The sequence below is a fragment of the Trachypithecus francoisi genome, unplaced genomic scaffold (genome assembly GCF_009764315.1).
Source record: "Trachypithecus francoisi isolate TF-2019V2 unplaced genomic scaffold, Tfra_2.0 Contig00133, whole genome shotgun sequence".
Classification (NCBI taxonomy): domain Eukaryota; kingdom Metazoa; phylum Chordata; class Mammalia; order Primates; family Cercopithecidae; genus Trachypithecus; species Trachypithecus francoisi.
The window spans coordinates 1-20,954 of record NW_022680484.1 but is presented as its reverse complement, the minus strand read 5'-3'; the positions used below and the strand labels follow the sequence as shown (position 1 = coordinate 20,954).

Sequence of the window (20,954 nt, the reverse complement as noted above, 5' to 3'; positions counted from 1 at the left end):
TCCCCGAAACTTCGCACCCCGTCGAACTCTCGCGAGAGCGGTGTCTGCGTGTCGGGACGTGCGGAAGCTGTCACTTTCCGTCATGGCGCTGAAGATAGCCACGGTCGCCGGCGGCGCTGCGAAGGCAGTGCTCAGGCCAGCCCTTCTCTGCCGTCCCTGGGAGGTGAGCAGGGAAAGGGCCACCGGACCGCGGCAGCGCTCGCGGGGGAGCGGTGGGGTAGCCGCTCCCGAAGCAGTCTGGAGTCCGATTGGCTAGGAGAGGGCTGCGCGCCGGGGTTGATTGGCCGCCTCCGCTGTCACTGAGGGGATTGGCCGAAATTGGCCCTGGGCCGGCTCCCCCAGGGCGTCTGCATCGGGTGGCGGGGGAGCTCCGGACGGGCCGGGAGAGTGGGCCACGGCGGCTGTCACCTCCTTACTGTCCTTGAAGGAGCCTTCTGACGCAGTCACTCACGTATCCCGGCCCGCCTTTCTCAAACCGCTTCGGGAATCCGGTTCCGGGACTCAAATTTCTCCACGGGTTCCCGTCTCGTTGACCAATTTGCCACCTGTCCCGGTGGCAAAGAACCGGACTTTGCTAGTCATACCCCATCCTCCCACAGTCTTAGAGCCCCAGATGCCTTCCCCCCGAGGCGCTGGAGTGGGAAGGAGCTAGGGTTTCTGAGGCTGCGGGGTTTTGCTTCTGCTTTTCTCGGTCTGCGGTCTTGCGTATTCAGGTCTGAGTCCTCTTTCCTTACACTTATTTAAGAAGAGGTTAATTTAGGTTCTACGTGGGCTGGAAGCCATCTGAAGCAGCTGTGAGCCAGCACCTGGCCCTGATGGGTAAGAGGTTTGACTTCTAGGCCATGCTCCCCCACTCACCCAGTGCGTGGCCTTAGGCCAGTTTCTCCTCTCTCTGGGTTCCAGTTTCCCCTTTGGAACCTGGAGGGGAGACTTCATGTTCTCAAAGGATCCTGTCAACTCTGACTTTCCAGAACTCCGTGACTTTGTTGCCACTCCCAGGGAACCTCTACTTGCTGTGTTTTCTCCTTCTGACCTCTGGGGGAGATGCTTGTGCCTAATGAAATTCTCTTGACGATGCCGACTTCTCCCACCTTGCTGCTGAAAGGACGGCAGCATATAGTGGCTTTCCAGAGGCTCTGATGGCTCTAGCAACTGGGCTCCTGTAGGCTGTCGGTGAAGATATGTGCCTCCTCTTGACCTCCCCTGTGTGTGTGCTTGTGTGTGCGTTGGGGGGGAGTAGGGGACAGTGAACGGTGGGTAGCTGGGCAGTGCCTTGCCCTGAGACTGATTGTCCTGGGTATGGGACCCTTACAGAGGAACCCCAGGTCTTGGATCCCACTGATTTGGACGCCATGGGAGAACATGCAGCCGCCACTGGCACATGGTCCGACAGAAATGTGCCAAAGAGAGAAGCCTCAGCAGGCATAAGATGTAGGCTGTGGATGTTCTTCTTTCTGTGGAACTATGAAAGGTGGGATGGGAGAGCGGGAGGTGTGTGCATAGTGCATCCTGCCTCACACCTGGCTCCTTTGATTGGTGGCTTCACAGGGAAGTCAGGGCACAAGGCAGAGCCTTTGCGACCTCCTGAAGGAAAGTGCCTGCATCTGTACAGTACGGTCAGGGAAGTCCATCTGGAGCGCTCTCTGGGTCTTTTGCCAAAGTCTAAAGGAACACCTGGCACAGGGACCGGGTGGCGGAGAGGTTTAGCCCTGGTGGTGATGTTGCCATCTGTGAGGGAGGTCCATGCCCTCAGGAGATTGGCTCGCTGCTGCAGCTGAAGCCCAGGAGGAACTACTGCTCGGAGCTGCAGGGGTCCACCTATGACCCCCCAGGGACACCAGCCTTGAACTCTGACCTGAGGTGCCAGTGGGGTAAAGGGGCAGGCAGGCGTGCTATGTAGCACTAGCTACTGTGAGCAACTCACACACCTCCTCTCGCCTAATCTTTCCAACAGTCACGGAAAGTAGGTACCTCCATTCTGTGAATTTCAAATGAGGCCATGAAGCCATCTTGAGAGGAGTGGATGGTGGATTTGGACCGAAGCCTTCCTAGTCTCCAGTTCTTTCTTCATTTTCTGATGTGCTTGTTCACTCGGGAAATGTTCCTTATGTCCTAGCTCTGGGCCAGGTGCTGTGCTGGGTCCTAGGGTGACAGTATTGGACCAGACTGACTTGGCCCCTCCTCTCGGGCTCAGGGGTTGAGGAGGGAGCAATGCAGTGACGACCTAGGGAAGGGAGTAAGTAGAACCTTAGGATCCCGGCTCAGTAGCCTTAGGGCATCAGGGAGAGCTCCCTGGAGGAAGGTCCATCGAAGCCACCTTCTGCGTGCTTACAAGAGCCCCCAAATAAGATGATTTCAGATGCTGACGAGCGCTAGAGAGAAGACAGAAAAGTCCCGACTGTGCCTGTGGTTGCAGATCCAGGTGCCACACAGATCAGCTGAGCTCCACTCGGGGCTCTGGTCCTTGTGGTCACCCTCTCCTAGCCCCTGGCTTGGACTGATGAGTGGTACATCTGCACTGCCAGCGCTTGGGCAAGTGGGCCCCTTGCGAATGCCGGCCAGATACACACAGACAGGGAGAGGTCAGACTCCACCTGAGCCTTCTGGACTTCTAGCAGGAAGGCATGGCGCTTTGGCCAATGGCTGTGATGCTTCTGCCATTGGCTGGAACAGTTTGCTCCTGTCTGGTGGTCAAGTGGCAGGACATCCCCAAGTAACGGGGAAGACCTTGGCTCTGCCACCATCTCAGGTGTGTTCCTAGGTGGGGCTTCTTCCAGGACAGCAGGTCACTTGGCACCTGGCACATTTGGCTTAGGCAGCTTTGGCTCTGAAGCTGTCCGGCATTTCCAGGCAGGGCGTTGAGGACATTTGGCATCCAGTGGTCTTTTCCGAAGGCCTTCCTAGAGTTGGGTTTCTGTTAGCAACCTTCCAGAAATGGCTGGATGTCCCTACACATTTGTTTTCAGTTTCTAACACCGCAGGGCCATTCCCCAGGGGGCCAACAGTACTTGTCTCAGGGAGCTGGAGGCTGGGTACTACCTTCTTATCTCCCTATTCTGTGTTTTCCGTAGCGACCACATGCCGCTTTTGTAATAAGGAAAAATGCTCAGCGAAGTGATAACATGACTGTTGTCATGGATCTGTGCTTTTTCGTAATGATTTCTCTGCTGTACCAGGGTTAGTTTGCCAATTTTCGCATGTTACAAACATCGCTGAGCACGAATAACTGGCCAAGAAAATAATCAGAAGCAAAAAAGAGAAGGGAGGGCAGGGACACGCCTTTTAAGAAATTTTCCGAGGCCGGGCGCGGTGGCTCAAGCTTGTAATCCCAGCACTTTGGGAGGCCGAGACGGTGGATCACAAGGTCAGGAGATCGAGACCATCCTGGCTAACACAGTGAAACTCCGTCTCTACTAAAAAATACAAAAAACTAGCCAGGCGCGGTGGTGGGTGCCTGTAGTCCCAGCTACTTGGGAGGCTGAGGCAGGAGAATGTCGTAAACCCGGAGGCGGAGCTTGCAGTGAGCTGAGATCCGGCCACTGCACTCCAGCCTGGGCGACAGAGCGAGGCTCCGTCTCAAAAAAAAAAAAAGAAAAAAAAAAAAGAATAAATAAATAAATAATAAATTTTCCGAAGAGCCGAAGGAGGCAGGAGGCTGGAGTGCCTTCTGCTTTCCGGGGCTCCAGCGGGTCGGCCCTGGGGACAGAGGCTTCGGAGCTAATTGTCTATTGTGCCCCTGGCAGTGGGCCATGCTGCACAGACAGGGGACCTGCCAGGGCACAGTGGGGATGGTCCGTTTTTCCTTCTAGCTTGGCTTTCTGGGCTGGACATCAAACCAACCTCTGGTGTTTGGTCTCTGCCAGGTTCTAGGCGCCCACGAGGTCCCCTCGAGGAGCATCTCTTCAGTAAGTACCTGCCCGTGCCCACACACGTGTCTGTCTGCACGTGGCTGCAGTCGTACGCGTGTGCGCACGGCCTGTGTCCTGTCTTCTGAGATGCGGTCCCCACGGGTTACCCACCCCTCTTCTGGGAGGTGCACTGGCCAGCATCCCCGCGGGAAAAGGCCCCACTTTCCTGGTCACAGCTTTGCTCTTGGAACCGTGGCTAATGATGTCTTCTTCCTTTCTCCTCCTTCTAGCAACACACAATTGTGAGTATTCTTCTTCTCTGCCTGTTAGGTTTGGGGGGCTCTTCGTTGCTTTGGGGTTGACTAAATTCCAGGTGGGGTGGGCTGCTGCTGACCCAGGAGCCCTGGAGGAGCAGCCCTGTCTGGGACGGGGCTGCCCCAAGTTGGCACCTTGTGACGGGGTGGCCTGTGGGGTCAGCGCCAATGGGAGAAGGGAACTAGCTGGAGCCCACGGGGGCCGAGCTGGAGGCAGGTGGGATCCCCGAAGGCCCACCTTCACTCTCTGCCTCCCACAGCCTCCATCAGCTAAGTATGGCGGGCGGCACACAGTGACCATGATCCCAGGGGATGGCATTGGGCCGGAGCTCATGCTGCATGTCAAGTCCGTCTTCAGGTATGGAGCTCCTGGGTCCCCGCGTTGTCCTCAGCCAGGGGGCCCTGAGGACTTTGTGCCAAGAGGGGCATTGCGCCCAGAAGCACTCGGTGAGGCCATGGCAGGACTACCTGTAAGCCCAGGCCTTGCGTCGCATGGCCTGTGATGCCGCCAGGCTGGCCTGGGCTTGGGGAAGGTGGCACCAGTCCTGCCACAGTGTGCATTGTGGAGTTCAAGCACATCCCCATCAGTTGGTGAAAGTGGGCCCAGTCCCTTCTCAGTGAGAGCCAGATCAGGGTAGGTAGCAACAGGAGAGTGGTAGCCTGGGCAGGCTTCCTGGAGGAGGTGCGGGGAGGGCCTGGGCCAGCCTCCCTGACCCTGCTCTGCCTCAGGCACGCATGTGTACCAGTGGACTTTGAAGAGGTGCACGTGAGTTCCAACGCTGATGAAGACGACATTCGCAATGCCATCATGGCCATCCGCCGGAACCGTGTGGCCCTGAAGGGTGAGCTCCAGGGCCAGGGGCCAGGATGGGGCCCTAGGTGTGATTTCTTCCTTCCTTCCTTCCTTTCTTTCTTGCTTGTTTTCTTGCTTGCTTGCTTTCTTCTTTTCTTTTCTTTTTTTTTTTGAGACAGAGTCTTGCTCTGTCTCCCAGGCTGGAGCACAGTGGCGGGATCTTGGCTCACTGCAAGCTCTACCTCCTGGGTTCGCACCATTCTCTTGCCTTAGCCTCCCGAGTGGCTGGGACTACAGGCGCCCGCACCACGCCCGGCTAGTTTTTTTTGTGTTTTCAGTAGAGACAGGGGTTCACCGTGTTAGCCAGGATGGTCTCGATCTCCTGACCTTGTGATCCACCCGCCTCAGCCTCCCAAAGTGCTAGGATTACAGGCGTGAGCCACCACGCCCGGCCGCTTCCTTGTTTTCTTTCTTGCTTTTTTCTTCTTTTTTTTTTTTTTTTTTTGAGACAGAGTCTCGCTGTGTCGCCCAGGCTGGAGTGCAGTGGCCGGATCTCAGCTCACTGCAAGCTCCACCTCCCGGGTTCGCACCATTCTCCTGCCTCAGCCTCCCTAGTAACTGGGACTACAGGCGCCCACCACCTCGCCCGGCTAATTTTTTGTATCTTTACTATCAGTAGAGACGGGGTTTCACCGTGTTAGCCAGGATGGTCTCGATCTCCTGACCTCGTGATCCGCCCGTCTCGGCCTCCCAAAGTGCTGGGATGACAGGCTTGAGCCACCGTGCCTGGCCTCTTGCTTTTTTTCTGAGATGGAGTCTCGCTCTGTTGCCCAGGATGTAGTGCAGTGGTGCAATCTCGGCTCAGTGCAGCCTCTGCCTTCCAGTTTCAAGCAATTCTCCTGCCTCAGCCTCCCGAGTAGCTGAGATTACAGGCATGTTACAGCTGATTTTTGTATTTTCGGTACCTGACCTCGTGATCCGCCCACCTCAGCCTCCCAAAGTGCTGGGATTACAGGCGTGAGCCATCACGCCCAGCCTGCATGATTTCTTTTACCTCCCTCTGAGCTGACTCTTGTGGGGTCCCACGGGTCTGATTTCAGGGCTTGTCTGACTAGAGAGGACCCTTGTGCTTGGAGACTGGGTGGACGCCTCCTCGGGCTTGTTTGCGCTACGATGCTGGGATTCGAGTGGGAGCAGCTGTGTGTGCGCCTGTCCAGTGACAGGCTCCCTGACGGGCTCCCTCCCACCCCTCCTTCCTTCTTGAGACAGTCATCTCTGCTGGGGTCAGCTTTGACCCTCAGCGTCTTTCTTCACAAACCAGGTATCACAGAGATGTAGTTCTGACCCTCTGCCTGGCGCTTCGGCTGCAGCCAGCCTGGGGGTGGATGGCACAGCCCAGGCAGGGATTCTCGGGGCTTCGCTTGAGATTCCTAAACTGCTTCCATCGCTCATTTTGCACACTCAGCCCATTACCTGTACTGTGTGAGGAGCGTGTGAGCAAAAATGAGCCCGGGAAGGAGCCCAGGCCCTGGCAGTCAAGTGGAGGGGCCTTCATGCCAGCCACAGGGGAGCCCTGCACTCAGTGGAGCGATCTGGACGGGGTGGCGCTCACCAGCAGGCGGCCTCTGTTTGGCACCCTCTGACTGCTGTCTCCAGCGGCCACCAGCCTCTGCTTCCCTTACTCCAGGTGTCCTGGGTCGTAGGGCAGGGCCCGGCCAATCCGTGGCCTTCTCCAGGCAGCCCCTGCCTGCCTCTGAGTGTGGCGCCTTGATGCGGGGTCCTGGCAGTAACACCGCCAAGGCCACCTTGCTAGCTCCAGCCTGGCCAGCCAGCCTGTTAGTAAAGACTGGTCACTTTCTGTTGCTCCAGAGCCTGGGCAGGGAATGGCATGGCCGCCTGGCCGGTTGCCAGCCTTTATTCATTTATTGACTTGTTCATTCCACCGCTCAGTGGTTATTCATGGAGCACCTGCTCCACCAGGTACCCTTCGAGATCCCTGAGCACATAGCCTTGTGGGGCTTAGGCTGGGAGTTGCATTCTATTGTTCCATTCAGCATTTTTGCTCCCCAAGTCTTCTCCTGACCCTGGCAGACTTCAGCTGCCCTGCTGAGGTGGGGTGGGGATGGGCAGTGCCACTAAGCCTGTGTTGTGTTTTGCAGGCAACATTGAAACCAACCATAACCTGCCACCGTCGCACAAATCTCGAAACAACATCCTTCGGTGAGATCCGGGTGTGCGGGCTGGGGGCTCGGTGGGGCTAAGGTGGGGTGAGCCAGCGGAGTCTGGCTCCAGTCAGCCACCTGTCAGGCCTAGCAGCCTCTTTCTCTGTCCCCTCCCAGCACCAGCCTGGACCTCTATGCCAACGTCATTCACTGTAAGAGCCTGCCAGGCGTGGTGACCCGCACAAGGACATAGACATCCTCATTGTCCGGGAGAACACAGAGGGCGAGTATAGCAGCCTGGAGCATGAGGTGTGCATGGGCGGCCCAGGATGAGCCCCCCTAGGGTCAAGATTAAGGGGAGAGCTTAAGGAACCAGGGACAGGCGTAACCTCAGAGGGCAGGGGCTGTGCCCGAGGGAGAAGTCAGAAATACGCAGCTGGGGTGCTTCCCACTGTGGCCCTGTCACACCAGCTTGTTTGGCCAGTGCTGCTCTTCAGTAGCACATGGGTCTCTTCTCCCCATCACGTCCTCAGAGCGTGGCGGGAGTGGTGGAGAGCCTGAAGATCATCACCAAGGCCAAGTCGCTGCGCATTGCCGAGTACGCCTTCAAGCTGGCGCAGGAGAGCGGGCGCAAGAAAGTGACGGCCGTGCACAAGGCCAACATCATGTATGCCCCCTGTCCCCTGACCCCTCTGAGAGTAGTCCAGAAGCAGCTGCAGTGGCCTGCTTGGGCCTGCTCTCAGGGATTTGTGGTCCAAAAGCCCAGCTACCCACCGGGGGCCACCCCAGGCGAGTGCCCTGTTGCCCTCGAGGCATTGCCAGAGCCCACACTTAGGGGAGGTGGGGTGGGATTCTGTCCGTTTTGCTGGTGAGGGACAGGTTAGAATTCAGACCCCAGCCTCCTGGGGCCTCTGCATGCCCCATGCCTCCGGCTGACTTGTGATGGCCAAGCTGGTGTCCTGTTCCTAACCCCTCACCAGGAAACTGGGCGATGGGCTTTTCCTCCAGTGCTGCAGGGAGGTGGCAGCCCGCTACCCCCAGATCACCTTCGAGAACATGATTGTGGACAACACCACCATGCAGGTATTAGCCTGCCCAGTGCTATCCCCCCTGCCCTGGGTACCCTGGGCTTCTGTCACCCATGCTCCCAATCTGCCCCTCAGCCAGCCCCTCTTTGTCCTGCAGCTGGTGTCCCGACCCCAGCAGTTTGATGTCATGGTGATGCCCAATCTCTATGGCAACATTGTCAACAACGTCTGCGCAGGACTGGTTGGGGGCCCAGGCCTTGTGGCTGGGGCCAACTATGGCCATGTGTACGCAGTGTTTGAAACGGTGAGTACTGGGGGCAGGGCCGCAGTTTGCCGCCTTTTTCCAGTTCACAGACTTACTGAGGCACACTCATCCCATCAGGTTCGCCCGTTCAAAGTGCATGAGTTAGTAGTTTTTTGGATATCCAGGGTTGTACTGCCATCACCACCATGTCATTCCAGAACGTTTTCACCACCCCACGAGGAAAGCCTGTCCCCATAAACTGTCTGTTCCCACACCCTCCCCCAGCCCCTGGCACCCGCTGGTGGGCTTTTGTCCCTATGGAGTGGCCTCTTCTGGACACGTCACAGGAGCAGAGTCACCATCCTTCTGCCCTGCACCCACTCTCCTTCGTCTTGCCTCCCCAGGCTACGAGGAACACCGGCAAGAGTATCGCCAATAAGAACATCGCCAACCCCACGGCCACCCTGCTGGCCAGCTGCATGATGCTCGACCACCTCAAGTGAGTGGTTCCCGGTGCCCCGCGAGCCCCTGGCCAGCCCTCCGGGCCCCAGGGACTGAAGCCTGGCTGTCCCGTCCTCTAGGCTGCACTCCTATGCCACTTCCATCCGTAAGGCTGTCCTGGCGTCCATGGACAATGAGAATGTGAGGTTCCCCTTGCACCCTACCCTGCTGCCCCACGCAGTCTCCCCCTGCAGCCTCCTGTAGCCCACCTCATGCACTGACCGCGGTCCCCAGGGGAGGACCTTCTGGCCCTTAGCTGGTGCCACTTCCCTCCTGTGGCAGTCCCAGCCCTGCACGCCACAGGAGACAGTGGGTAGCCCTGGGCCACCTGTACAGCGGGGAATGGCAGGGCCTGGCGTGTGCCAAGCCTGCCTGTGTCCTACAGATGCACACTCCAGACATCGGGGGCCAGGGCACAACATCTGAAGCCATCCAGGACATTATCCGCCACATCCGCGTCATCAATGGCCGGGCCGTGGAGGCCTAGGCTGGCCCTGGGACCTTCTTGGTTTGCTCCTTGGATTCTCCTTCCCACCCCAGCACCCCAGCCAGCCTGGTAGGCAGAACCCAGAATAAAGCAGCTTCTGCCTAGACTTGACGTGGGCCTCCCTCACTCCAGGCACCGATGTTCAGTCCACGCTTTATTAAGAAAGGAACACACACACTTTCTCCAAGGCCCTCCTGGGGGTCTCAGGCAGAACACGCTCTGAGAGCCGGGCCTGGCTCCAGCGCCTCTTCTGCCCTGCAGTTGTGGGGAGCTGTGCCACTTTTCCCTCAAGGCAGGGAGGGCTGGAGGCGGAGCCGTGGCCGGGCCTAGGGGTTGAGCCAGGGGTGCTGGAGGCAGTCAGCGGCACTGGCCCGCTTTTCGGGGATGTACTCCATCATGGGCAGCAGGAAGGCACTGAACTGCGTGGCCTGCTCTAGAGGCCACTCGTACTTTTCCATGAGCACCTCGTACAGGCCCCAGTGCTTGAGATTGTGAATGTGCCGCAGCTCTCCTGTGGGCAGGCCAGCGGGCGTCAGGCTCTGTCCCTGTCTCCAGGCCTGCCTTCTGCTTAGGCCCTGGCTCCTGGGACCCAGTGTTCCCTCTGTTGCAGAGTCCAAGGTCCCTGTCCCACCCTCCCTGCAGCCACATGGCCTGAGCCTGCCCGGGCCCTCACCTCTCCGGTTGAAGAACTCCCGGGAATAGCGGCCTGAGAGGGCGAAGGCTGGGGGGATGTCCCCCAGAAGCTCCACGATGTGAGCGATGTGGTCTGTGGGCAGAAAGAGGAGGCTGGGGGCGGGCAGGCCGGGAGGCCGGGAGGCTGAGCAGCTGAGCCCAGGGCCCTCATCCCTTACCCTCATCACGACTGTAGTCTTCTCCAGAATGTGGCTCAAACAAGTAGTCACCAGTGGCCAGCTCGAAGGCCTGGAAGGGGGAGGAAGTGAGGCTGCTGGCCAGTGGGCTGGTGGCCCTGGGCACAGGGCAGCCCGGGTGGGCGTACCATGCAGGCTGTGCTCCATATGTCTGCTGGGGGGCCATATTCGGCGCCAATCAGCACCTCAACGGCCCGGTACTGCCGAGTCTGGATGTCCTCTGTGAAGTGCTGTGCTGGAGGCAAGGGGAGCCCTGGGGACAGGGGCCAGGGCCAAGGCTGGCCTGCCCCCACGGACTCCTGCCCCACCTTGATCCACCTACCCGAGGAGCTCGGTGGGGCTTGCTCTGAGCCTCGAGGTCCCCAGATCTTCCAAGAGGGACAGGCCCAGTGATCTAAGGCTGAGGCTGACCCCTTCCTAGTGGCCCCTGCCCTTGGCCACAGCCCCAGTGCTGTTGACTGGGCAGGACCGATGCCCACCCAGCCGATGGCTCACGTGCACTGCAGGCTGGGGCAGGGCTCCCCAAGAGTGGCCCTGTGCCTCCACCCTTGGACCAGGGCCTCCCACTCTGCTCTCCCAGGCTTGCGCGTACCACCCAGCAGGCGTTGCCCAGGTCTGCGATCTTGATCTTGATCTTATCTGCATTTTGGGGCTCCAGGGGGTTCACCAGGAGGTTCGAGGCACCAAATGGTGCTGGAGAAGGCAGAGCGGGGAGACTGAAGTGGTCCGATTCCTGCCAGCCCTGCCTGCCCGCCACCCGCCCCCAACTTACTGCTAGGTGACAAGAGGCCCCCGGTCTCTCGCTGATTGGATGAGCCGGAGAGGATGGAGCAGGAGGCAGGAGAGAAGAGGGAGCCGGAGAAGCCTGAGGTCTGTGAGCCGGGGCTGAGGCTACGGCCATCCCCGGGGCGGGGGAGGAAGAGTCTGGGGAGGGACCTGCTCTGGCACCCTCGGGGTGGCAGCCTGAAGAGGAGGTGGAGCCGCTGCCCCCGTCTAGTCTCAAGCCAGAGTCTAGGGAGACGGGGTGGAGGCAGCTGCTGAGCAGATGCCCTGCAGCCTTTGCTGTGCTCCACGACCCAGTACCCCCTGTGGCCCCTCACCCTCAGCGTGGGTCGTGGCCTCCATGGCCTCCAGTCTCTGCAGGTCCCGCAGCCGCTCCTCCAGCAGCCGCTTCTGCTGTTTCCGTTTGCGCCTCATCTTCTTCCTCTTGTTTTTGGACAGCTTACCGGTCTGCTGTCAGAGCCAGGGTCACCCCAGGGTTCCTGTCGCCCACCCCAGTCAGCATGAAGTGGAGGTTTCCCTGCATGGCCACCAGGGAAGAGGCCTCTCCGGGCCCCAGGGCTCCCATGGACACCAGAATGCCCCTGCCTCCCCGCCTGTGGCCCCACTCCCCACAGCTCCATTAGGAGTGGGAGGACCTGACTGGCCCGCCTCAGGGTGCTCTGTGTTCCCTCTCAGCCCAAGCTAAGGCAGCCGGAAGTGGCCACTCGGGAAAGACGGCATCCTTTCACCAAGAGCAGTTTGGGGCATTTGAACCGTCCCGGGAGTCACCCTCCGCCCAGCCACCCGGCCTTTTGGAATGACCACCGTGGGAGTGCATGAAGCAGGGAGTGAAGCCAGTGTGCTCCAGAGATGGCCTCCAGTTGGCTCGGATGGGAGAGGAGGCATGGGAGAGAGGGGCCCCCCAACTTACCAAGACCTCCTGGGGGGCAGTGCTGACTGGGAGTGTAGGTGGGGAGCAGGAGACAGGGAGGAACAGAGACTCAGGCAAGGGTTCAGGCCCGGAGGCCCTGACCCAGCCCCACGTGGACCCTTGGTACCTATGGAGCGGGAAGGGGGCGGCACCCCTGCCTGTTGCCACTCCGTGGCCTCGGCAGCCAGGCGCCTGATGTAGGCGTCCCCCACACATAGCAGGATGTTCTCGGGCTTAATGTCCGTGTGGATGATCTTGCACTTGGTATGGAGGTAGTCCAGGCCATGCAGCACCTGCGGAGGGTTGCACCTGACCTCCACGAACTCCCCCTCAGGCCAGGCTGGGCAGCCCAGTGGGTAGCACTCACCTGCCTCACGATGCTCTTCACGCAGGGCACGGGCAGGCCCTGGTAGTTGGACTTGATGATCCATTTGAGAAGCTGGTGGCCCAGCACCTCCAGCACCATACACACATCTAGGCCGGGAGTGAAGGGTGGGCAGTAGACACCAGCTGTGGCTCAGGCCCCACCCACCTTCAGCTGGGGGAGCGGCAAGGCTTGGGCCATGCAGAGGTGGGGAGGCAGGGCCTCCCCGGGGCAGTCCTGGTCACCAGTATGCTGGTGTCATCAATAGTGTCCCTGTCGCTCTCAACAGGTATGCCAGTTGGGATGGCGCATTTTGTGGTCATCCTAGAGGTGGCGCTGGAGAAGCAGGCACAGAGGCCTCTCAGGCCAGCCCACTCCCACGCCAGTTATGCCATAGGGCCTCTTGGCAGTCCCCCAAAGGGAAGGCAGCACCTGCCGTTTGGGGGTGACAGCAACGTCCATGGACAATCAACGCTAGCTTATTACTGCCTCCACGTAAACACAATTACCTGGGGGTGGGGTCATGCCAGAGGCTTGCGTTACTGGGAGGGATGCAAGCCCACTGTGTGGATCTGCAGACAGGCTCTAGCAGTGAGGGCCCCCCGTGTGCTGGCCCTTGGCTGCCACACTGCTTTGCTCTTCCTGCAAAGGATACGGACTCCATTGACTCCTGAGATCCTGAAGTCATCAATGAGCTGGACAATGGTCTCTCTTTTGGGGTCACTGGGGTCGCTGTCTCGGACCTGGAGTAAAAGCCAAGGGGCCACAGACAGTTCCACCCTGCCCTGAAGCCCACAGCTCCCTTCAGTGTATCCCTCTTCTGCTCCAGCTGGGCCCTGCTGGAAGAAAGGTCGCCAACCCCTCCTGTCCCTCGCCCGTTCCTCCAGATCCTCCCCCTCTGGCACAGCCAGCTGGAGGCTGCCCCTCGGGGAGCCCCGCCCTGCCCCCCAGAGCCCCAGCAGGCCCTGCACCCGCATTGCCAGGCCCCAGGCAGCTCCAGGGGAGCTGGGAGTGGGTAGGGAGGTGCCTCACACATTTCAGGAGCTTGATCTCATCCACAGCTGTCTCCGTGTAATGCCCTGCACTCTTCACCACTTTCAGGGCCACAAAGCGCTTGCGCCTGCAATACCGAGACCCTTGTAGGCTGTGGCCCTGGCAGGACCCAAGGCAGGGATCAGGGTGGCCCCAACCAAACCCAGGGACAGGATCCCAGCCAGTGCTGGGCCCGGAAGGCGAAGGAGGCACTCACTGGATGTCCCAGCAGAGCCAGACGGTGGAGAAGTGGCCCCAGCCCAGTTTGCGCACCACGTGGTACCGCCCATTGAACAGGTCGCCAATCTTCACAGGGTAGTAGCCGCCTGCCAAGGGGAGAGGATAGATTGGGGTGGTGGGGTTCTCACTCCCCTGGGCCCCCAAACACCTCGACCCCATTGGCCATCTGGCCCATGTGGGCCCAGGTCCCTCGTAGTGGCCGTCAGGCCGCACGTGCCCAAGGCCCAGCCTCACCCTTGCAGTAATCCTTGGGGTCTTCCTGTTCCTCATCGTCGGAGCCAGAAGCCCCTGCAGCATCTGAGGCGCCGGCGTGGCCAGGGCTAGTTCAGAGCCTGAGGACTCGGGCCCGCAGGAGGCCTGTGAGCTGTGGGTGGGGTGGGTGGGCAGTGAGCGTGAGAGACGCCAGGGGCCCCGGGTGCCCGAGCCGAGCCCTACCTGCTGCTGCTGCCGCTGCCGCCGCCGCCGCTGCCGCCGTCGTCGTCGCCGTCCCCAACACCACCCGTGCTCGCGCTCATCCCCGCCGCGCAGCCCGCAGCTCCGGTGCCCCGGGCGGCTGCTCCTGTGGGGCCTGGCCGCGGCCTGTGAATTTATAGCCTCGGCCGGCCGCTGATCTCACCCGCCTTTATAAATAGCCTCCCAGCTGCTCGGCTGTGGGCAAGGTATGCGGCGCGGGGAGGGGGTGGCGCGACGGCGGCCCCAGAGAGCCCGGCCCCCAGGCAGAGCCCCCCTCCTGCTCCAGGCCCACCCTGGAGGCAGAGGGGCTATTGCTTGGGGACCAGGGACAACTGGACCCCGGGCTTAGCCTCCACACCCCAGCTGAGGGGGAGGTCCAAGCAGGGGTGAAGGAACCTGTACCCTAGGTCGGGTTCCCGTTCTCCAGTGCCGACTGTGGGGACGTGCTCCGCTTGGCAACCTGGTCTTAGGCCGAGCCCTGACCACCTGTGCCCCCGTGGGCATCCTCCTTGAGGTGCTCCTCTCCCGTGGGAACCCCATCCCTGGCTGCTCCCAGCCACTTCCTGCTTCTATCATTAGCCCCTAGGACAAGTGGGAGCCCAGTGCCCTCTGAATGTGGCGTTGCTGGGGACCCCTCATTTCCCCTACCAGAGGCACCAGGCCTGCTGAGGGAAGGCCTGGGAGCTTGCGAGCCCAGAACCTGCTCCTGCGACCCTGCCTGGCACCCTGGCTCCCAGCACCTGCGCTTCCTCTCCACCATTTGCAAGGTGCCTGCCGTGGGCTGCTCCATAGCCAGACATGGGGGAGGCAGCAGGAAACTGCTTGCTGCTGGGGACAAGCAAGCCCATAGCCACTTCTCTGTGAGTGTCGTGGTGACTGAGAGACCAGGAGAAATTGGGTCCCCAGAAGCATCCATGGCAACCCAGGGCACAGTGGGGCAAGGCCTGCAGCCAAGACGTGTTCCAGCCCTTCACGTGCTGGCCATGACTGCTGCATGGTTTGGGGCAAGGACTAGAGGCCTGGGGTCTGTTGGCTCAATGTGGAGCTTGGGTGATATGGGGTTGGGGAGTGGTCACTGAGCTTCTGCTCAGCAAAGGGTCACTCTGGCCACTTCAAGGACAAGGGAATGGAGGGGTGAGAGTGGAGCTGAGAGGCCAGCTGGGGCCCGACAGAGGAGTCCCAATGAAGGGGAGGGGGCTTGGCAGAGCGGGTGCTTGTCGTAAGATATTGGTGCAGTGTTCCTGTACCAGTGTCCGTGAACTGGTAGGGGTGGGCCACGCATTGGTGGAGGGGCCAGCGAGGTCAGGGAGTGGGAGGGAAAGTGAAGCCTGGGTACCTGATGGCCACTCTTTGTCTGTGGGTAGCAGGTCATAGCCATGGGGCTGAGGGGCTGTCAGTCAGGAGAGCATTGAGTCAGCTCCTGCAGGGAAAAGCAGGGGCTGGGGATTGGGCCCTTTGTAAAAAGACATTTCTGTCCAGGTGTGGTGGCTAATGCCTGTGATCCCAGCATTTTGGGAGGCTGAGGCGGGCAGATCACCTGAGGTCAGGAGTTTTGAGACCAGCCTGGCCGACATGGGGAAATCCCGTCTCTACTAAAAATACCAAAATTAGTCAGGTATGGTGGCACACGCCTGTAATCCCAGCTACTCGGGAGGCTGAGGCAGGAGAATTGCTTGAACCCGGGAAACAGAGGTTGCAGTAAGCTGACATCGCGCCACTGCACTCCAGCCTGAGAGAGCAAGACTCCATCTCAAAATAAAGACATATTTCTATTTTATTTCCAGATGTGATTTCCAGCAGGCAAAAAATATAGTGGGAAGAGGGGGAAGAAGGGGGGTCCTTATAAATTAGAAACAATCCAGGTGGGGGGAAGGTGGGTGGGCTGGCAGGGGAGGTGGTAGGCAGGGAGCCCACTGCTGGGCACAGCGCCTGGCTGTGCACCCTGCGCCCCCAGGCTCTGCCAGCTCCCCTCAGTGGCTGGCTCGGTTCCGGGGTCATAAGGCACTGCGGTGGTGGTGGATCCGGCTTGCTGCTGTCTGAGCCAGAGCTCACAGGTCAGTCACTTTGTTCTCCACCAGGGCGGCGACTTGCTGCAGGCGGCAGGCCAGCTGCAGCTTCTGGCCCACAGGGTCCTCCTCCAGGGCACTGATAATCTGCCCGGGCAGAGGAAGGTGCCTGTCTGAGCCTGCCCCTCTGCCTGCTGGCCCAGGGCCACCCACCCTCCTTCCATCTCTGCAGGAGCCTGGGGATCCAGTGGAGGCTGCCTGGGGTCTCCCTGGGAAATCTGAATGAAAGCCGAGTCCCTTCCCTAGCCTGGTCCCCGCCAGCATGGGCTGGCACCGTTGCTCCCCCGGGAGGGTCCACGGGCCTCCCGCTCCGCTGCGCCTCCCCTCTGGAGTGCCCTGGGCCTCACCTGATCATAGTACCTGTGGATGTGGTTGTAGAGTTCTTGCAGAGCCTCCAGACAGTGGGGAGCAGAAGTGTAGCTCTGGGGGCACCATGTGGAGGGAGGCAGTGAGGTCCCAGCCTGGTCCTCAAGCCCAATCCCCCCTCTGCTAGTCTTTCCACCCACATGTGGACAGGCGCACCCCCTGGGCCATGCCTCACCCGGAGAGCTCAGCCAGGGCAGAGTTCATCTCCTGGTAGCTTGCCGGAGAGCTCTGGCGAATGTCCGCATAGTATCTGGAGGAACAGACTTAGTTAGGGGGGGGGCAGCCCCCATTCCCCGCAGCCCCGATGCCTCTGATACCCACCTCTCCACCATTTGCTTGTAGCGTGGGATCTCCCGGGCATAGAGCAGTTTGTTCACTGGGGAATCCTGCTCCAGAGGGAGGGAAGGTGCTAGGCATGAGCTAGGAGGTGAAGGTGCCACCATGACGCTGCCACCACCCACCCAGAGCTCTGCGCAGAGCCCTCCAGGCTTCCCCCATAAGCCTTTCCTCCTCAAGCCCCTGCCAGCTGCTGCTGCTGGCACTGCTCTCACCCGGCCCACTTTATGCTCTGAGGTGGTACAGGAGTCAATAAAGGTCTGGGCGATGACAGCAAGGATAGCGTCCACGTTGTCCGACACCCGCACATCAAAGATGAGCTGTGGGTTCTTCAAGGCATTCACCCAGAACCGCAGCAGCAGACTGGGGGCGCAGGGCGGGCGTGGGCGTGAGGCCCTGGCCCGCCATCGTGATCTCCGCCCCATGCACTCCAGCCTACTGGCAACACACTGGGGGCCAGGGGCCACTGGAAGCTGGCCTGGGGGCCCAGGTGACCTGGGCCCTAGATCTTCCTGTAAGTTCCAGAACCGCAGGTGGGTGCGTCCACCCTGGGAATGTCCTGGTCCCTCTGGGACTCAGTGAACCATGTGCACAGCAGGGGTGGGGCAGCAGGAAGGGCACCTGTTAGTCTCCAGATGTGCAGGGTCCCTGGGTCCTCGATGCCGTGCTTTTCTGCGAGTTCATCCAGAAGGTCAACAGGTACTTGACAGCAATGGGGATGGGCCGGTTCACACTGAGAATGGCCTGGAAGGTGTCGTCCACAAACTTCTGCAGCGTGCCCTGCGAGGCAGGGGATAAGGGCCATGTGGAGGGCAGGGTGTGGGGGCCATCCACGGCCCAGGCTGCCCCTGCCCCTCCCACTCCCTGGCTCAGTCGGGGGCCCGTGGCTGAGCCTCCTCTCAGGCCCAGCTGCCCGGGCCGCACCAACCTTCATGGACAGCAGACGGGTGAGGTAGATTTCCGGAATGGCCTTGGCCCTTGCTGGCTCCCGCTCCCGCAGGCTGCTGCACCGCACCTTGGCCCTTTCGGCTCCTCGGTGGCTTTCACCAGGTGCCAGAGGCACACCCCCACCTCCTCGCCATCCTCCAGCGTGGGGATGTCTGAGGGCACAGGAGCCTGGCTTCAGGACTATCCCCTGCCCCTGGCCTGGGATGCCCAGTCACTTCCCTGACAAGGTGGGGCAGGGGGGGACTGGAAGAAAGGAAGGAGAGAGATGGGCAGAAGATCTCGGTGGGGTGGGGGATGAAGCTGAAGCAGATGTGTGGCCAGGAGTTCTGCCTGTCCAGCCTGGACTCCAGTGGCCCCAGGTCGGGGCCAACCCTGAGGGACTCACTCTCTCCCAAGGGGCACCTCTGGGCCAGGCTCTGGGAGGTGCTGCTGCCACTGTGCAGCTGAGGGATGAGCCCCACTGTTGCTCCATCTGGGACCTGGCAGAGATGGGGAGTGGAGGCTGTGCTGACCCCTAGTGAGGCGCCTACACTGCTCCCACCCTGCCTGCCTCGTCCTGCCCCGCCCCCAGCCCCGCCCTACCCTGCCTCGACCTCACCGCCCCAGCCCCGCCCTGCCCTGCCTCACCCTGCCGCTGCTCATACCTTGTAGTGCTGCAAAGTGTTGAGTCTCTTCCAATGGTTTTGGGTCACGGAGGTCAGTCTTCATCCGACAGGTGGGGACCAGCCAGGCCCGAGCGCCACTCTGGAGGGAGTCAGGGATGCAGACAGTCTACAGCCTGCTCTCATGCCCCACGCTCATAGTAAGGCACAGATGAGGGTCTCCAGGTGCCAGAGGGGTAGGGAAGGGTCCCTGGGGGGTGGGGGCAGGGCTGGCTCTCTCACCAAGGTCTAGGGCATGCACTGAGGGCCTCTGGGAGAAGGGGGTGCCCTTGTAGACTTGGTCCAACACCTTCTCCTTGACCTGGGTGATGGTGTCTGTGTCGAGCACCCGGGCCGGCACGCGCTGCACCTCACTGCTGCCTGCGGCCCCGCCAGCCCCAGGCCCCACCAGCACCATCAGTGTCAGGGGCTGGAACTCCACGTCCTCCCGCAGCAGGCGGCTATCATTCAGGGTCCGTTGGCTTTGCCTGTCACGGCGTCCACGGGGCCTTTGTCCACTTGGTACTGGATGGCCCGGAAGAGCATGTACAGTGGCTCACCGGCCACCTCCTGCACTGCCAAGATGAGCCAGCATCAGCCAAGTGAGGGGATCGATGGCAGCCCTTCTCGCCTCTGCCTCGCCTCCAGCCCGGGAGAGGGTCAAAGTCCTTCCTTTCCAAAGCCCTCCTTGCTGGGCCTTGGTCAGGTAGGGCGCAGGCAGCAACCCCCACATGGCGAGGGGGAGGAGTCTGCCACTCAGGGCTGGGGGCAGGCGGGACAGTGCCCCTCACCCTCAGGAAGGCGTATAGGCAGATGGACAGCCAGTTGGTGAGCAGTTTTCCACCATGGTCTCTGTCCTGTGGAGAGCCGGCCACAGGGTCAGGCGTTTGTGCCTGTGTCCCTGCTGAAGACATCTCACTTTCCTTCCCGCGACCTTCTGGGGCTTCCTGGCCCCCCGCACCCCTGGACAGAGCCCGCCCAGGGTGCGATGGGGGCAGGTCTGTGGCGAGCCCTCACCCCCGCCACTGGGTCCAGGTCAAGGCCAACCTGCGTAGCATGAGCTTGGGGTTCCTGTGCACGTAATGGGCCGCCAGGTCACCCAGCAGGGTCCTCATGATGTCAGTCAGGTACTCCAGCTTGCCGTGTAGTGCTAGCGACAGCAGCGAAGCCACGTGGCAGCGATCCCTCTGGGAAAAGCTGGGCTGCTCCTCCAGGGTGTGGATGAGCTGGGCAAGGGTTGGAGGCTCATCCCAGGAAGCCCCACTCTTCCCTCCCGTTTGTCTCAGGCCAGCAGTTCCCCAGCCCCACGTCCTTGCCCACCGGGGACTCCTGCCACGAGGCCCTCACCGTGAGGAGGAAGAGCTTGCTGTTGAGCAGGTTGGAGAGCTGCGTGAGGCCCTGGTGCACAGTGGTGCAGCGGCCGTCCTCCCCTGGCCCCTCGGGCTTGGGGTGCAGTGGGCAACCGCCATGGCCAGGGAAGAAGGCGCGCTCGGCGTAGGTGCGGTAGTCCAGGAAGGGGATCCCGCTGGCCTCCAGGTCGCTGCTGAGGTCGGTCATCTCCGTCATGAGATCTGCAGGCCAGGAGCAGCTGAGGTGTGAGTTCAGGCCCTGTGGGCACCCTGTCTCCCCTGCCTCCGCACCCACCTGTGAACTCCTTGCGGCACTGGTCCCCCACGCCGGTCTCCAGGCTCTCCAGCTGCAGTAGCACCTTCTGGTAGTCCCGCAGGGCCTGCTTGCTCTTGTGCCTGCAGCCCAGGGCTAGCATCAGCCAGGGCCAGGGCCAGGCTGGCCGCCTGCCGGGGTACCCTTGCCAATGGCGAGGAGGGAAGTGTGCTGGGGGTGGGCGGGTCTCACCTGTACATGAGGGTGAGGAGGAGCACGGCGGCGATCAGCATGGCAGCACCCATGCCCAGGCCTGCCTGGGCCTCCACGGGAAAGGCAGACAGCGGGGGCTCAGCCTCGTACTGCACAGGGCCCAGGGCCAGCCTCACATTGCCCATGTGCACCTGGGTGGGCAAGGCTCCTGAGTGCATGCCGGCGGCACCCGGCCCACCTGCCCACCCAGGGTGCGGACTCACCACGAACTGTGGCAGGCCAGAGCCATCGACAGGCTGCGGGGCGTGCGCAGGCGGCTCACAGTACAGGTGGGTGCGCGTGAGCGTCTTCACCAGGCACTCGCTGCGGCCGATGTGCACGCGCACCTCCTCCTTGCTGATGCCCAGGTTGAGGCCCTCACCCTGGGACACACATGGGAGCCTAAGCCACTGGCCCCCACAGAGGTGGCCTGAGCAGCCTGGCGGGGCAGGGTTGGAGGTGGCCCTCACCTCCACATCCAGGATGTGGCCTGGCTTGAGGCGGTAGGGGCGAGCAGGCCCCTCGCGGCTGAGGGGTGCCAGGCGGGGGTTGGGCTGGTACAGGAAGCCCTGGCCCCCACTGGCGCTGGCGAAGTCCACTTGCACGTTGTCTAGGGTGAAGAAGAAGAACCCGTTGCGGGCGGGCCCTGTCTGGCACGGCAGGGCTCCAGCACAGCAGGAGGCTGGACGAGTTGACGGAGCAGACGGTTGGAGCA

General features: G+C 61.2%; 3 protein-coding genes and 1 long non-coding RNA gene across 4 annotated transcripts; 2 read left to right on the top strand and 2 right to left on the bottom strand.

Moving 5' to 3' along the window:
- Window positions 1-9,483, top strand: IDH3G (isocitrate dehydrogenase (NAD(+)) 3 non-catalytic subunit gamma). The gene is given in 14 exon segments (XM_033176096.1): window positions 1-163; window positions 3,864-3,905; window positions 4,139-4,150; window positions 4,423-4,520; window positions 4,892-5,004; window positions 7,115-7,175; window positions 7,295-7,353; window positions 7,356-7,426; window positions 7,651-7,784; window positions 8,098-8,200; window positions 8,303-8,449; window positions 8,794-8,888; window positions 8,971-9,031; window positions 9,276-9,483. Coding segments are annotated over 14 exon segments (1,179 nt in total). The 5' UTR covers window positions 1-82; the 3' UTR covers window positions 9,378-9,483.
- Window positions 202-3,348, top strand: LOC117062648. Its single transcript, XR_004428490.1, has 3 exons — window positions 202-819; window positions 972-1,431; window positions 1,549-3,348. It is a non-coding gene; the product is annotated as an uncharacterized LOC117062648 (long non-coding RNA).
- Window positions 9,484-9,488: 5 nt separating the features above from the next.
- SRPK3 (SRSF protein kinase 3) lies at window positions 9,489-14,090 on the bottom strand. The gene is given in 17 exon segments (XM_033176339.1): window positions 9,489-9,888; window positions 10,051-10,143; window positions 10,229-10,298; window positions 10,375-10,476; window positions 10,833-10,939; window positions 11,019-11,147; window positions 11,150-11,257; window positions 11,347-11,476; window positions 11,940-11,965; window positions 12,067-12,232; window positions 12,307-12,413; window positions 12,959-13,046; window positions 13,336-13,423; window positions 13,553-13,661; window positions 13,810-13,857; window positions 13,860-13,939; window positions 14,011-14,090. Coding segments are annotated over 17 exon segments (1,716 nt in total). The 3' UTR covers window positions 9,489-9,703.
- A 1,688-nt stretch (window positions 14,091-15,778) lies between these two features.
- PLXNB3 (plexin B3) lies at window positions 15,779-20,950 on the bottom strand (the record flags this gene model as incomplete). Its single annotated transcript, XM_033178689.1, is given in 23 exon segments — window positions 15,779-16,181; window positions 16,442-16,517; window positions 16,636-16,710; window positions 16,782-16,846; window positions 17,012-17,163; window positions 17,421-17,492; window positions 17,495-17,576; window positions 17,725-17,816; window positions 17,819-17,896; window positions 18,130-18,223; window positions 18,389-18,444; window positions 18,447-18,488; window positions 18,629-18,865; window positions 18,868-18,955; window positions 19,177-19,226; window positions 19,229-19,242; window positions 19,433-19,611; window positions 19,733-19,956; window positions 20,030-20,130; window positions 20,240-20,391; window positions 20,464-20,622; window positions 20,710-20,865; window positions 20,867-20,950. Coding segments are annotated over 23 exon segments (2,433 nt in total), but the record flags the coding sequence as incomplete, so codon positions are not given.
- Window positions 20,951-20,954: the final 4 nt, after the last annotated feature.